Source organism: Malania oleifera, chromosome 1 (genome assembly GCF_029873635.1).
Source record: "Malania oleifera isolate guangnan ecotype guangnan chromosome 1, ASM2987363v1, whole genome shotgun sequence".
NCBI classification, from domain to species: Eukaryota; Viridiplantae; Streptophyta; class Magnoliopsida; order Santalales; family Ximeniaceae; genus Malania; species Malania oleifera.
The window spans coordinates 100675238-100692050 of record NC_080417.1 but is presented as its reverse complement, the minus strand read 5'-3'; the positions used below and the strand labels follow the sequence as shown (position 1 = coordinate 100692050).

The window sequence follows — 16813 nt, the reverse complement described above, 5'->3', positions numbered from 1 at the left end:
TCTCTCTCTCTCTCTCTCTCTCTCTCTCTCTCTCTCTTTCTAAATCAGCGAAAACTCTTTCTCTCTAAGATTCTTCGCTATTCATCGCCTGTTTCTAAAAACGGAAGTTCCTGCGGGGATTAAAGGAGGAAGTTCTACAACTTTAGCGGATAGGATCGTTGTTTTGAGGATTTTCGGGTTTTCCCCAAAAATCAAGGTAAGGATCTGATCTCAAATTTTATTGGATATTTGGATAGTAGTTGAAGTTATGGTAAGGTTATGTTCTGTGGTTTTTAGGTTTTGAGGTCCCAGGTTGTCGATTTGGACCGTATTCGTGAAGTTTCGTTCTGAGTTTAAGGTAAGGGGAAATTGATTACAATAGGAATTTTGGAAAACTAAACCGCTAAAAAACTAGTTTATATTTATATGTATGATTTAACTACTTATTTGCTAAATTCTACCAAGTAGAAATGCCGATTTTACGATTTTATGGTTTTTTGGTAAAAACGAGGATTTTGGCATATGATCTCCAAACCTTATGAAAATTACTTATTTGCACTTATATTGTACTAAGAGATGCTTGAATCCTTTACTTTTCTTTTTAAGTGATGGTTGGATTTATATCATTTAGTGGATTTTTGGACTAAACTCGTGTAATATATGTTGAAATGGAAATGTATGAATTTTCTATACTATTGATATAGATTATGGGAACGGAGTTCCAATTTGTTATACTAAAAATGTGGAAAACAGAGGCCGGTTATACACTAAGCTGTATATATGTAAAAAGGATGAACCGAGTGGATAGGTGCCGATTTGAACCCGATGTGATTATCTGAATTTGTGAAAAGTATTGGAATTGCACAGGTTACTATATTTTGTTATAAATTGTATATATGATAAATGGAAGCACTTTTTGCTACCAAAGGAGTTGAAAGATACTCTAGTAATAGGGGTTGAAAGACTCCAATGTGAGAAGTTGAAAAAGCTTCATTAATGGAGTTGAAAGATGCTCCCAATGGCAGGGAATTCCTCAGCTAAAAGGGTACAGTGCAACCATACATATAAACCAGTATGGGTACATAGATAGTCGGCTAGCAGGTGTAATGAAACCACTAGTGAAATAATAGACCAGATGGGGGCAATCAGACTATATTAGATACTCGACAAATGTTTGCACGAACAGGGCATTGTTGGAGATATCAGTGCACAACCCGTGCCACGGGGTAAATAGGCAATACATGTATGACAAGCTGATCGTTGTTCTAATAATCATATGCATGATTTAAACACTTGATGTGCAGATATATGTTATATATTAAATTATTATAAATAAATGTTTCAAACGTATGAGTTGTATAAAAATGTGCATATATGCAGTCACACACTGTTGTAACACTTTCTTCCTTACTAAGAGGTGTCTCACCCTATTATACAACCTTTGTTTTCAGGCCCATCGGTACGTCGGTCCTATAGCTAAAGGGTTTGGGGAGACTATTTTTGGTTTAACTTATGTAAGCATTTGAATCCTGTATTAAACTTAGATGAAGTTCTTTTCTGGAGGATTGTAATTACAGGATTTATTATACGTCTGGATTTATGTAATTGTGGATGTATTAGTAAGTTCTGGTATAAGACTAATAGAAATTCTAGTGGATGTTTATGTTTTTTCACAACATTTACATCGAAATTATGTATGATTTATACCCGTATGTTCCTGGTTAGGGCGAGTTGTTTACGTATCTTGAATAGGTACATGTATTTAGTATGAGTGAGTGACACCTGGGTCTGTATAAAGGGCTGGGTCGTTACACCCTTGACCTTTTAAAATTTCTTCTTTCTCTTTTCAAAATATTAAAAATTCTTGGGGGAATTCTTTTCAAAATACCCAAACCCAACTTCTCCTAAACTACATCAACTTGATCTTAGATCTTGTGTACGTAGGCATTTTACCTCAAAAGGAGTAGGTATAACCCAATTTTTTCCTTTCCTTATCATTTTTTAAGACGAGTAGTGGAGCCTCCGTGGGGTTCGGTCCCCATATAGGTTTCATGAAATATCAACTTCTTCGGAGACACACACACATAAGTGCCGTAACCATTCTTCGAATGGGTACCGATAGGGGTGCTAAAAGGCTAATCATCTTTGAGATGGTTGGCCAATCATCTTCCCTATGCAATTTGTGATGCCCAGATTCATGCCATTTTTTTCTACAATAAATAATAAATATTAATCCAACACCTGCAATGTCACAACTATGATACCATATTAACACAACCCGACCTGATGTGGGCGTTAGGTAAACAGTCATACAAACAGCCTTAAAAGCAGAAGTTAATATTTATAAACCATTCAGAATACAAATAACTAGAGTTCTAACCATCCATATATATACATATCTAACACTAATACAATTTCTGACACTAGTTATTTGAGCCTCCTAATCTACCTCAATTTCCTCTCAAAACTTCTCATAAATATCACTCTTGTAAAATTTTCTTGTTTAAACCACAAAAATATGAGAAACAAGATACCCATCCAGGGTCATTGCTGTGATTATAATGAATGAAAGTCGATAACGCCTTATGCTGGAGCATCTCAAATCTTATCCCACTCCTCCTTTTCACTCTCAAAACTTTCATCTACCTTAATTTGTCATATAAATGCTTTGCAATCATCACATTGTGCCATCGCCCCAAATTGTATAGCAGGGAATAGTACTTGAGCTTGAAACTACATTTTCTGATGGCAAACATCTATGACCAACATGTCGAAGAATAAATCGGTTGCCCTCTTCTACTTCCTAACGATTTTACCAACAACAATACATGGCGGCATTGAAAGGGTGCAGGGAGAAGAAATTCATTAAAACTGATTTTGAAATATATATATATATATATATATATATCATTTAGTTGAATTCATATATGAATATTATGGAAAACGTAATCTATCAAATAACTTCTTCCCCATATGTAACTACAACTTAGCATGCGTGTTCTTTCAAAATGAAAAAAAATGTAGAGCCTAGATCAAAATGTGAAACCCAAAGCATACGGTGGGGCTACTCAAAATTTTCTCCTTGTATGCATGACGAAATTTTGATTAAAATACTGATTCAAACTTCAAACGGCTCTGATGAGTTAATCACAGTGATCTCGTTTTCCTACGAAACGCACCAACTTCACAACAAAAAAATGGCGCACAGCTTCAGTCTGGTGACATCTTCAACCCATCTCACAACTTCCCCATTTCATTTTCCCAAAATAGAAAAACCCCTCCGTCCCGCTTTCCTAAGCTCCAAAACCCTTCGCTTCCGCTCTCACCCTCACTTCATCTCTTCCCCAACCAGCATGAAAACAGAGCTAGAACAGGCGCCCCCCTCCACCATCTCCTACGATCTGGTAATCTTAGGTGCCTCAGGCTTCACGGGCAAGTACGTTGTGAGAGAAGCCCTCAAATTCCTCAACGCCCCTTCGTCACCTCTCAAAACCTTGGCCTTGGCAGGCCGTAACCCTGCCAAGCTAGATCAAACTCTAAAATGGGCGTCTCAATCCCAAACCCCATCTCCAATTCCTATTCTCACAGCCGATACTGCCGACCCATCTTCCCTCCACCTCCTTTGCACCAAAACCAAGCTCATTCTCAACTGCGTCGGACCATTTCGGCTCTACGGCGAGCCCGTTGTGGCCGCCTGCGTCGAGGCGGGGTGCGATTATCTTGATATATGCGGTGAGCCTGAGTTCATTGAGAGAATGGAAGCTAAGTTTCACGAGAAGGCGGGGGAAAGGGGTTCTTTGGTGGTTTCGGCGTGTGGGTATGATTCCGTTCCGGCTGAATTGGGGCTGATGTTCAATTCCAGGCAGTGGGTGGCTCCAGCTGCGCCGAACAGGGTGGAGGCGTACCTGAGTTTGGAGTCGGAGAAGAAGATTGTTGGGAATTTTGGGACGTTTGAATCTGCGGTTTTGGGGGTGGCCAATGTAGAGAAGTTGCAGGAATTGAGAAAGTCGAGACCCAGAAGAGCTCGACCAGTGGTAAGGAAATCTTCATCTCTTAACATTTATTCTGTTGGGCGTTAACATGCAGCGGTGTTAGCATTTATTATGACGAATGTGCATTGCGTATGGATTTTTTTAGCTATAGTCCAGTTATGCTGTTCTTGTGGATGTGAGGAATATATTTTAAGTTTCATTCAGTCTTAATTGTGGTCTTCATTTGATTTGGGGTGTGAATTATTTTTTCTGTTTGTTTACAATTTTAGTATTTTGGAATGAATTTGCCTATTGCTTGTTTGATTGGGCCTTTTGAAATGAAATTGTTTGTCATTTTGGATTGTATCATAGGTGGTTAGTGGCATTCACAATAAGTACCAGTTATGCAATCCAGAGAAAATTGGATTTCGTCATGTGTTTGCTGTTTGAATTGTGTGATAAATCATAAATGATATAAAAGATTTTTATTTTTTGTTTCTATGAATATTGAAGGTTCCTACTTGTTTTATGCATGGATGAATCTTAAATGTTCTAATTGAAGTTGTTATATCGTCTCTCCCTCTCCCCATCCACTCTTCTCTTTGCGGAGACCTAGGAAGCACTGATACTGACACATGATATGGATACAACACGACAGTGTTGGCAAATTTTTTTTTTTTTAAAAACAAGGATATGACACAGCTGGGTTACATTAATTAATATTTAAAATGCATATATTAGGCATGTTTTTCTTATAGAGGACAAATATTGAGGTAATTTAAATTAAAAAGAAATATAAGCATCATTAACGCACAATTATCTATCTCATATTTTGCGAATGACAGTTATACAATCATCAACTATGCTCATATTAGAGAATATTAGCCCAAAAATATATTAAAAAACAACTCAAGGGCACAGCTGATGGTGGGCAATGGGCATGGCTCAAATATACTCACACACTCACACAAACAGATTAATAGATAGTGACGAACTGGTGATATTTTTAGACATAGGGGGGAGTGCTAGTGGGAGTTCCAACAGTCACAATACTGGCATACTGGCACTGGGGCACCAAATTCCAACCACTCCAATGTCAAAGAATCCCCGACTCTTAGTCTGCTTCTCCTCAAAGTTTTTTGGGGGGTTTTCTAAACAAAATTGAAAAGGGGGATAATCAAATGCAGCATTTTGCCGCAAGAAGTATCCCGGATATGTCTTCACTGTGTCTAGAAATGCTGGGAAGTGTCTTGGCCACGTCTACAAATAAAAATAAATTGATTAATTTACGAATTTATTATGTGTATTGAACAGATGCAGGAGAATATTGGGGAGGGCAGGTGTTGGTATCCAGCAATGTCAGATACCGACACTTTAAGATTCTAGAAATGCCGATGCTTTGTAGGTAGCGATAGATGCTGGTTCTTGCATTTGTGGAATTATAATGAGATGCAACTTGCTAGTTGGTTAATTCGGTTTTGAGTCTAGGAGAATTGGCATTGCTTCTGAGGATATGCTCAATTTAATTGTTTTATTCCTCAATGTTATATTTTTTTTTTGCTTATGATTATGTGAAATAGATTTGGATCAGCAGTGAGGTTGCTCCTTTGTGACCGGTTGTTAATGGGCATGAGTCCAGGGAAACAACCCCTTTGCATAAAAGTAGGGGGTCAGGTTGCAAACACTCTGACGGCCCTGCCCTTACCCTTGCAAAGCGGGGAGCCTTGTGACTTGGGGACGCCCTTGTTTACCTTTCTTTGTTACATTGATCATACTTTTTTTGGAGAAGGAATTATTTCATTAAACTGAACCAGGAAGAAAAAATCACTTGTCGAGAATATCTAACCAAGAAGGGATCTCTGGTGTTAAAATGCAATTCTAGCCCCTAAGGTTTCCCATTTCTCTCCCCTCAATAAACACGAAGTCACATGAGCAGGAGCACAAGAGCAAACAATCCTAGAGCTCTTGTTGGTACTCTTTCCTTTTCCAATGATGAAGGAGGGAGCTAATGTTGTTTGCCATGACCGGTGCAATATTAACCAAAGCTCTGTGGCAACTGTACAGGAAAGCACCAGATGGTCTCCTCTGCCTGTTTGTACATAAAGGTCCTGTTAGCAAGGATAACACATCACCGTCTAACTGTAAGATGGACTTTCAAGCTGCTTCCTAGGCAAAGAAAATACTTTCTTGAGGACATTAGTTTCCACGCAGCCTTCCATGGAAACAAAGGAACAGCTCCTTGACTTATTTGCTTGTAAAAAGTTTTAACAAAAAATCTGGAATTTTACCACCAATCAATTGGATTGTATCCTCCACGTGAGTAATTTTGGTTCTGTACAAGTCTTTGAGAAGAAAATTCACCTCTTCCAATAATCTTGTTCTTGGAAAGCCTGTATAAAGCTAGATAATTGTCTTTGAAAGCAGCATCCCACAGCAAAAATCTAACGAAAATGTGATCTTATTCCCATTCCTAAAACAAAAGTGATAAATTTAGAGAACTTCCCTTTTCCACTCAGTATCCACTTCCACAGCCCTAAGCCATGGGACATTCTCACCTTTTTGGGAACAAGCCTTTGTCAGCCAAGCCAAATTCCTCCATACTGACATATTTTCACGAATCTCTTATCTCCTAAAGCAAAGAGCAAAATCCATTTTTCTGAAAGAGTCCTATTAAAAACCTGCAGGCTGCAGGTGCCTCAATCCTATCTAATGGGAGGACACACTGAAGAGGGAACTTTGGAAAATGAGATGACATACCCTTTCTAGTGTTATCCTCAACCAAGAGGGTACTCCTGTCATCTTTGTCCAACACTTCTATTTTATCCTTTGGTTTCATTCAAAAGACGAGTTAACTTTACTTCAACCTTCCTAAAGACCTCATGTCATCTAGTTAAATCTGCTTTCAAGAGATTCAGTTTTTTTAGCAAAAGTAGTTTCTGGCTAAACCTTCTGCTGCGTAACTGCTCCACCATACCTTGATTAAATCAGGAAAATCTTCCTCCTTCAGCCACATGTTCTGAAATGAAAGGGAAATATCCCCTGGTCATACCCCTGCTGTCCAAAAGGCTAGTAATGTAAACTTATGCTACTTAGGCAAACAAGTGTGAAATAGATCGGAAAAAATTCCTCCCATTCGACAGAAAGAAAAAAATTGTCAGTCCTTATTCCTTAAAAGAGTGTTGATCTCTGAATTTGTTGGTGGGAACACGCATACTTGCTAGAGTGGGATATGTCGAGTGCCTCTCCTCAATAAATTGTAAAAGTTTTCTCATAGTTCCCTTTGATCTTGTTAGAGGTTATTAATGTCTTTTAGTAGTATTATTATTGTTATTATTATTATTATTATTATTAAGTGTGTTGGTATGTTAATCAGTGAGAGTTAGTAAGGGTATTATTGTCATTAGAAAGTATTTGATTTGTATTACAAATAGAGGGAGAGACCTATCTTTAAGTTAGGACATTCATTTTAACCAAAATATTAACATGGTCTCAGAGCGTGATCCAACCTAAACCCTATCATACACAGTTGTCGCCAGAAAACACAATCCCGTCGCTGCCCTTCTCAGATCCACTTCCATCCTTCATTATTTTATAAAACCAACCATATAGCCAAAACCAAAACCCTCCGAAGCCTACATCCACAAAACCCCATCACCGGAAAAAGCTCCATGCGTCGGCCAATTGCCGGCAGTGGTCCTATGCACCAGCCCATGAGATTTTCTGGCCACCTTTTTTTTTTTTTTTTTTCCCTTTGCTATTTTCTGATTCCCTCTTTAGACAATATTATCAAGCTGTTGAACATGTTTTTGTCCAAAGATCCAACCTTTTCCAACCACGCACTCGGGGTAATCCATTAGTTTTTGTTTGGTGCTTGTAAAGGCTTCTTTGTGAGTTTCTTGGAGCAGTGGCAGTGTTTGCAAGTTATGATTGTGAGGCTGTGGCAGTGCTATCCATAGTAGTTAAAAGGCGCGCCTAGGCGCAAGGTGCAGTGAAGCGAAGAGGCTAACCAGGTGAGGCGAGGTGACCTGCAAGAGGCGACGCTGGGCGAGATGAGGCGCACTGGGGCGACAGGCGCAGTGAGTCGCGCCTTGTGAATTTTTATTCATTTAAAGGAGAGAAATAGCCACAGCCAGACCCGTAGCCCTCATTCAACTCCAACGAACATAGCCCTAGCCCCTCTCGGCCCTTTGAAGCCCTTCGTGAGTTCGTCTTGCACATTCGAACCAGCAGGAGCCTTCGCGATCCTTCGAACCAGCAATGTGAGCTCGTCTGTGAGCCTTCGAACCAGCCGGAAGCCTTCGCGACTTCGTCTTCGAGCTTCGAACCAGAATCGTGAGTTCGTCTTCAACATTTTGAAGAAGCACGACCCTTCGTGACTTCGTTTTGAACTAGCAGGAGCCCTTGCGAGTTCGTGTTGCTGCCTGTTGCTTCTCTTTTTCTTCTTTATATGTAAGCTTGTAAATTAAATATTTTCTTTAATTAATCTAAGCTTATAAATTATAACTAATACATAATATTTATTTTTTTTACTGAAATTTAGCTACTTTTTTTTAATTTGTAATATTTTGTTTAATTCATGTAAGTTTATAAATTATAACTAATACATAATATTTATTCTTTTTATTGAAATTTGGCTATTCTTTTTCTTCTTCTTCTTTATATGTAATTACTAATTAAATATTTATTTTAATTAATGCAAGTTTATAAATTATAACTAATACATAATATTTATTCTTTTTACTGAAATTTAGCTACTATTTTTTAATTTGTAATATTTAGTTTAATTAATGTGAGTTTATAAATTATAACTAATACATAGTATTTATTCTTTTTATTGAAATTTAGCTACTATTTTTTGATTTGTACTCTTTTCTTTTGATGTTGAATTGTTGATACTTTTGGGCTTCGTATTGGCAATTTTATTAAATTTTCAATTTTATAATTGAATGTTTTGGCATTTTAAATTCTAATAATACTAGATATTTAATATGTTCATATATCAATTACCCCAAATAGACATTTTACACCATTTTAATAATTGTACGCCTCACCTTCATGAGGCGCGCGCCTTTGCCTCGCGCCTCGACTTTAAAGACCCTTTGCGCCTTGGCTCGCCTAGCTGGTGCTATCTCAGTTGGTAAGTCATTCACCTCGTCCGTGGTTGTGTCAATGCTTCACATTTTTTGTTATTGTCCCAATTAGTTGATCATTCTTCTTGTTTGACATTGGTGCGGCTGCAAGTTTGTGAGTGTTGAGATGGAGTCTATGAATCCCAAAAGTATGTTTCCTTCATTGCTGCTACAAATAATGACTCAAAAGTTGGATGGAAAGAATTATGTTCGATGGTCTAAAGTTGTTCGAGTGTATTTAGCTGGATTAGGAAAATTTGACCACTTGCTCCAATCTGATCCTTCTGATGAGAAGAGAAAAGAAGTGTGGATTCAAGAGGATGCCTTGATTGTTTCCCTTTTTGTGGAATTCGATGGAGCCACAAATTGCATGGATGTATATACATTTAGATATGTGCAAGTAGATTTGGAATTATGCCAAGCTTCTATACTCTAGTAACATTACACGTATGTATGATTTATCCTAAGATTAGTTTCAATTACAACAAGGAGATAGGAGCATTGTAGATTATTTTGGAAAGATGAAGCGTATTCATGAGGAGCTTAACGTCATGCAACCTATAATCGCCGATGTTTGTGAGATGCAAAAGTAGAGAGAGCAAATGATAGTTCTTTGGGTTCTTGCGGGCTTGAGACCCGAGTTTGAGGTAGTCAAATACCTAGTAGTTTAGAGTTGCCGTCATTTGCCAATGTTTATTCTCGTGTCCTTCCTTTAGCACACATTCTTTTGCTCTTGCATCTAGCTCTGAGAGGTCAGCCTTTGCTACACGGGGTGATTCTAGTTCTCTACCAAACAATTGCAGAAGCGAGGTAGTTTGCGTGGTCATGGTGGTAGAGATGGATGAGGTAAAGGCACTCCTTGCAAGTGCACTCATTGTGGACAAAATAATCATACTATGGAGCAGTGTTAGGATCCCCACAGTAGACCTTCATGTGTTGCCAATGCAGCCACCACCGATTTCAAACTTCTTGGGGCAGCCAATGTAGCTACCATCAACTCGACGCCTTTGGGGCCAAGTGGGGAGCAACATATTGTATTCATGTCAGACAAAGAGTATTCCAAGTTCTAGTAGTATCAAGCGTCACAATGAGCTTCTCTTCCCATTGCATCTATTGCCCAAATAGGTAATCTCACAGTATGCCTACCATGCAGTACTTTTCGTCCTAGTCCTTGGGTTAAAGATTCCGCTGCCACTGTTCGTATCACAGGTATACCTAATTTCTTCTCCACTTTCAATATCCTGCAAATTTACCTTGTGTTACTCTTGTTGGTGGATCCACCACTGCAATCAAGGGAATTGGGACTGTAAATCCCATTTCTTGTATTTCTCTTCCTTCGGTTTTGTATATTCACAAATTTCCTTTCAATCTCATGTCTGTTAGCAAGATCACTAAATCCATGAATTTTTCAGTAACATTCTTCCCTAATTCTGTGGTTATTTAGGATTGAAGACGAGGAAGACGATTGGCAAAGGGCATGAAGCTAGCGGGCCTTATTACTTTTGAGCCACTATCTCCTTCTACTGCCTGCTCTGTTGCTGCCACACCTTTTCAACTTCATTGTTATCTTGGTCATCCTTCATTAGAAAAGGTATAACATCTTGTTCCTAATTTGAGTTTTGTATCTAGTCTTGATTGTGAGTCTTGTCAGTTGGGAAAGCACTAGTGTCCCTTTCGCGTCTCAAGTCAATAAACGACTGCAAGCCCTTTCATGTTAGTTCATTCTTATGTTTGGGGTCTTAGTAGAGTTATGCCCAAGTTGAAATTGTAACCTTTGTGGATGATTATTCAAGAATGACTTGGCTATATTTAATAAAAATCGTTCCTGGTTATTTCATGTATTTTGTGCCTTTTGTTATGATATAAAGACTCAATTTGGGTTGCCAGTTCGAACACTTCGAAGTGATAATGCTAAAGAATATTTTAGTGCACAATTCACTACTTATATGACTCAATTTGTTATTGTTCATCAATCATTCTGTGTGCCCACATTCAACAAAATGGGGTTGCAGAGAGGAAAAGTAGGCATATTTGTGAAATCACTCACACCTTACTTTATAAAATGCATATAATTGAAGTGTTTTGGGGTGATTCTATACTTACTGCTTTGAAATTAGGAATAGCTTCCCAAGAGGGGGGGTGAATTGGCTTTTAAAAAATTTCTTTTAATTTCTTTTTAGAATTTTTAAACTTATTTTATATCTTTTAATCAATTCGTGACTTGTGTGTTTAATTTGTTAAGCACTCAAGAACTTAGTTTCTTTATTGAATCCTTAACCATACAAACATCCAATCATTCAACCAAACCAATCAATTATAATTAGAAAGAAAACAACCAAGCCAATACACAACACTTATGTAATATAAAAACTCAAGATGGTTGTTTGTTTATATTAGCCAAATTTGAACCAAGCCTTGTATAAATGAATTTGCTTCTTCAATATGATGTGCAATATAAAATCCAATCACTTTTTCCAAATATTTAGAATTCAGATAAACTCTTAGTTAATTTCTCTTTGGGATCTTTAACCAAATAACGTACTCTTGTATGGTTTCCGCAAGATATGGTTTAACCAACGTACTCCCTTTTGGTTTCCGCAACCTAAATCAAAATAAAACTTACTTGATTCCCAAATATACGTAGTATATATGATTTTCAATTTAAACCATCTACGCAATTTAAATATGTATGGAAAATAAAGAGTAGAGAAAGAAAGAGTGAGACAGAGATTTTTACGAGGTTCGGCTTATACCCAGCCTACGTCCTTGCCTTTGGTAAACCATCAAAGGATTCACTAAACTTACTCCTTTAACGGGCGGAACAAACCTTTACAACACTCCTTAGTTAAGGCTAGAGCCCGCCTTCTCCAAACGATATCCCCTCGTCCGGTCATTCCTTAACTAGGCTAGAGCCCGCCTCTCTAAGCAATATCCCCTTGCTTAGCCAACGATCCAAACAACCCTTGGAATCGTCAATCTACAAGATAAAGATCAAATAGATGTGTACAAAGAACTTGCTCCTCAAAGAGCTGGTTAGTACAACAATTATAGTACAACTAATATACTTCAAAGTAAATCACAATATAGAATATAACTTGAAGCTCAAGGAAGTATATCACCGATTAATTCTTTCAATGATTGAAAGATTTAGAATTTGTAGCACAATTCTGGTGGAAGAAGATCAGCTAAAACTCAGTTGAATTCGTGCACAATATGTGAGCTTGAGAGCAAGAGAGAGCCTTGAGAATTTGAGAACAATTTGAGAGAGACTTTGAATTTTTTCAGAATTTGAATGCTTGGTTGTGTTGATTCAATGATCTTTGAGGCTTATTTATAGACTTTAAAAAGTGTATAACTTGATCCTCAAGTGGTTTGAAGTATCCCCCAAGTTTCTATAAATTTTGAGCCACAAACAACCCCATTTAAAAATTTGACCGTTATGAGAAAATTCATAACAGCCGCGTGACAGATGACTATCAATTTTGGGCAGTCGTCTGTCCAGTTAAAACAAAGGGGCAGTAGGTTGTCAGTCGTCTGTCCAAACACGCACAGACGTCTCATTTTGCTCTGACAGTCGTCTGTCATGCTGTCAGTTTCGAGTACCTTTTAGTATTTTGGTCATAACTTTTTCTGTACAACTCCAAATTTGATGATCTTGGTGTCAAATGAAAGCTAAGAGAAATTCCTACAACTTTCATGTTGAACACATTTTAAAATAAAGACTTTTTGATGGAGAAAAATGTGCATCAATGCAGATGTAGAAAAATTGACAGCATTTGAGAAATCCTCTTTTTGGTGCTTTTCATTCCAAAACTGATTCTAACATTTTTAAAACAATTTTTGACCTTATAAAAATATTTTCCAAGTATGTTCAAAGGTATCTAGGTCCAATAAATTAACCTAAGAGCTTCATGCATCCATATTGAAATTCTTTGAAGTACTTACATGAAATTTCCTTGACTTTTTCAATTCTTGAATTCCTTGAGGCCTTTATACTTGTTTCATCTTTCTTTGAGCTTTCCATGTTGATCACTTGGGCTTTCATTCTTTGAAGCTATTTCTTTAATATCAATGCTCTCATGATCTTCAGGCTTTAAACTTTAAGTCCATGCTTCAAGCTTGATATAATCATCCTTATCTGAGGTACAAGCTCTCATGAACTCTTTAACATTGCATTCTTCATTTAGTCCTGAAAATACATCACTTAACATAGCATGTTAAGATACACTTGTTTGTTAGCATCAAAAAAAGATATTAAGCCTTATAAGGCCAACATGCTTGTTATTTGATCAACAAGATGCCTTCATCTATTCTTAGTGGTAAAATTCCCTACTCCATTCTCTTGTCTAATTCACGTTTATTCTCTCTCCCTCTTATATTTGGGTGTGTGTCCTTTGTTCTCAACTAACTCCTAAGTGGATAAGTTGGATCCTCGTGCTATAAAATGTGTCTTTCTAGGCTACTCATATACTCAAAAGGGATATTGTTGTTATAGCCCTGTGTTGCATGACTTCTTTGTTCTGCATATGTTACCTTATTTGAGTCTACATCTTACTACACTCAGTCCTTGTGTGCTTTTGAGCTCAATGAGTCTCTTCCTCTACCTAATCTTCCAGATTCTACTTTGCTGTCCTTGCCCAACCAACCATCCGAGTCTTCATGTAGTTCAAGTCCTTCTCATCATATTGATCATCCTAATTTATAGTTGTGTTCACGACAGTGGCTCTAAGGAAGAGAGTCCCCTGTAGCTTCTACTACCACGCCTTTGGTTTCCTCGTCCGATGATCATATTTTTCATGATATTGATCCTCTTATTGTTGTTCAGAAAGGTAAACACACATATAATCAACATCCATTTTCAAGTATGTTATGACTTCTTATGACCCTCCTATTATTGTTTTCTTACAGCTCTATCATCTACTACCCTTTCTAAATATATTTTGGAAGCCTTAGCTACTTTAGGTGGAGGAATGGTATGGTTGAAGAGATGAATGCTTTATAGGACAATGACACTTTGGACTTGGTATCTCTTCCTCCTGACAAGTTTGTGGTTGGATTCGCTTTTCTCCGATTGCTAAACTTACATTAGTATGTCTATTCATCTCTTTGGCTACTACTTGTCACTGGCCTTTGCATCAGGTAGATGTAAAGAATGCCTTCTTTCATGGTGACCTTTAGGAGGAGGTCTATGTGGAGCAACTACTTGAGTTTGTTGCTTAGGGAGAATCGGGCTCAGTGTGTCGGCCATGAAGGCGCTACATGGTTTAAAACAGTCTCCTAGAGCATGATTTGGTCGTTTTAGTGCTGCAGAACTTGAGTTTGGTCTTTGATGGTGTGCAGTGGATCATTATGAGTTTTGTCGTCATACTTCATCAGGTAGGATCCTTCTTGTTGTTTATGTGGATGATATTGTTATTACAGGTGATGATGATAGAGGTATTTAGAGTTTCAAACGTTTTCTACAAACTAAGTTTCAAACCAAAAATTTGAGATCGTTGAAATACTTCTCGGGTACAGAAGTATTTTAATCTCATATGAGAACTATTTTATCACAGAGGAAGTATGTTCTTGATCTATTGGATGAAACTTGATTGTTGGGATCTAAACTGGTTGATACATCCATGGATCCTAACAGCAAGTTAGTGCTGGATATGGGTGATTTGCTACCTCATCCTGGACAATACCGGTGACTTGTTGGAAAGTTGAATTATCTTAGTCACTCGGCCGGATATATCTTTTCAATTTCTAGATTCTTTGAGGGCAAGTCATTGGGATGTAGTAATTCGCATCTTGAGATATCTCAAAGGTGCACCTAAGAGAGGTCTTTTTTATATTGTGATTAGGGCCACACTTGTATCCATGAATATATAGATGCAGATTGGGCTGGATTGCATTCCGACCGAAGATCCATAATCGGATATAGTTTTTTGGTTGGTGGTAATTTGGTTTCTTGGAAGAGTAAGAAACAAATTGTGTGGGCTAGGTCAAGTGCCTAAATATGAATTTAGAGCTATAGCTCACACTACTTGTGAACTTGTTTGGTTAAAGAACATGTTGGCAGAATTGGGGTTTTCACATTCTTAGCCTATGTAGTTGATGTGTGATAATCAAACTGTTCTTCATATTGCCTCCAACCTGGTCTTTCATGAGCAGATGAAGCACATTGAAGTTGATTGTCACTTTGTTCGGGAACTTGTGCAGAAGCTCATTACTACACCTTATGTGAAGTTTGATTTGCAGCTTGCTGACTTGTTTACCAAAGCTTTGAGGGGTGTTCGTGTTATATTTATTTGTAACAAGCTAGGAGCATATGGCATTTATGCTCCAGCTTGAGGGGGAGTGTTGGAGGTTATTTATTTCTTTTAGTATTATTATTATCAAGTGTGTAAGTATGTTAATTAGTGAGAGTTAGTGAGGGTATTATTGTCATTAGAATGTGTTTGATTTGTATTGTAGATAGAGGGAGAGACCTATATTTGAATTAGGTCATTCATTTTAATTAAAATATCAACAGACCTGTTGCAATATTCTCATTTGGCTCTCATCACACTACCAGTTCTTCCCAGAATTCCACCTTATCATTTATGCCATCAACCTTAAAAAAACTCCACCTGACCATGACACAAAATTTGAACATACAAGAGATAGAATGTTTAACTGTGAACTGCTCCTGTTTACAGCAACACCTCCAATCCTGCATAATAATGATATCCTTGGCAACCAAACAGTTTTCAGAAATAGACTGCAGAAATGTTTGCCTTCTTTATAAGTGGTAACCAAACAGGTTTCATTAAAGAAAGAAGGATTCAGGATAGTGTTCTTCTAGCTCAAGAGCTTATTCACGATCATCATAGAGATAAAGGTTCCTGTGGACTTGCTCTCAAAGTGGACAAGTGGGAAGGCTTTGACTCTATTTGTTGGAGTTTTCCGATTTATGAGTATCTTTACTCTCTGGCTTGGATTAAGGAGTGGATTACTAATTTTCCATCTCTCTTAATAGTTCTTTGGAAGGTTATTTTCATGGAAGGAAAGGCTGTGGGCAAGGAGACCCCTCTCCATCCATTTGTTTATTATGGTTATGGAGTTCTTACTAAACTTAGAAATCCTCCATGGCTGATAAATTAAATTTTCACGGTTTATGTGACAGAGTTGATTTAATCAATCTGAGTTTTGCTATAATTTGCTCGTGGTGATTTTCACTCAGTTATCTGTATTACACTGGTTCTGGAAGTATTTTTTATTCTTTATGGACTAAAATCCAACCCTTCTAAATATGAGATTTTATTTTATTTTATTTTTTCTGGCATTAATGCTTCAGTCCAAAGGGATATAATTCAAGCCTTGGGAGTTTCAGAAGGCAATCTCCCTTACCTTGGTTTGCCTCTGGTCACTTCCAAAGTACAGAAGCAGATTGTTTTACTCTGTTAGAGAAGATTTTTGTTAGAACTGGTTCCTGATCTCATAATTTTTTATTTTTCACCTGCAAGGTTTTGGTTAATAAAATCTGTTTTGCATGGCATTCAGTCTTACTGGTGTTTTGTTTGGTTATCCATAATTTGTTGTTGGTGGTCTTGAAAAGAGATTCTAGGATTTTCTATGGTAGTGTGATGATTGGAAAACTGGGGTTGCAAAGCCAAGTGGAAGGATATTTGTGTAGAAATCCAGCAGTGTGAACGACGGCCACGGTTGGTGAATGACGGCCACCTACCATGGTGGGTGAGCCACCACCACCTA

The 16813-nt window shown here is 37.6% G+C and overlaps 1 protein-coding gene across 1 annotated transcript in view; it reads left to right on the top strand.

Moving 5' to 3' along the window:
* The first annotated feature begins 3001 nt into the window (after positions 1-3001).
* Positions 3002-16813, top strand: part of LOC131155240 (probable mitochondrial saccharopine dehydrogenase-like oxidoreductase At5g39410) — a 32194-nt gene continuing 18382 nt past the window's right edge. The window contains exon 1 of the mRNA XM_058108235.1: positions 3002-4013. Coding sequence (XP_057964218.1) covers positions 3066-4013 — 948 coding nt within the window. The 5' untranslated portion in view covers positions 3002-3065. The remainder of the gene's footprint in view (positions 4014-16813) is intronic.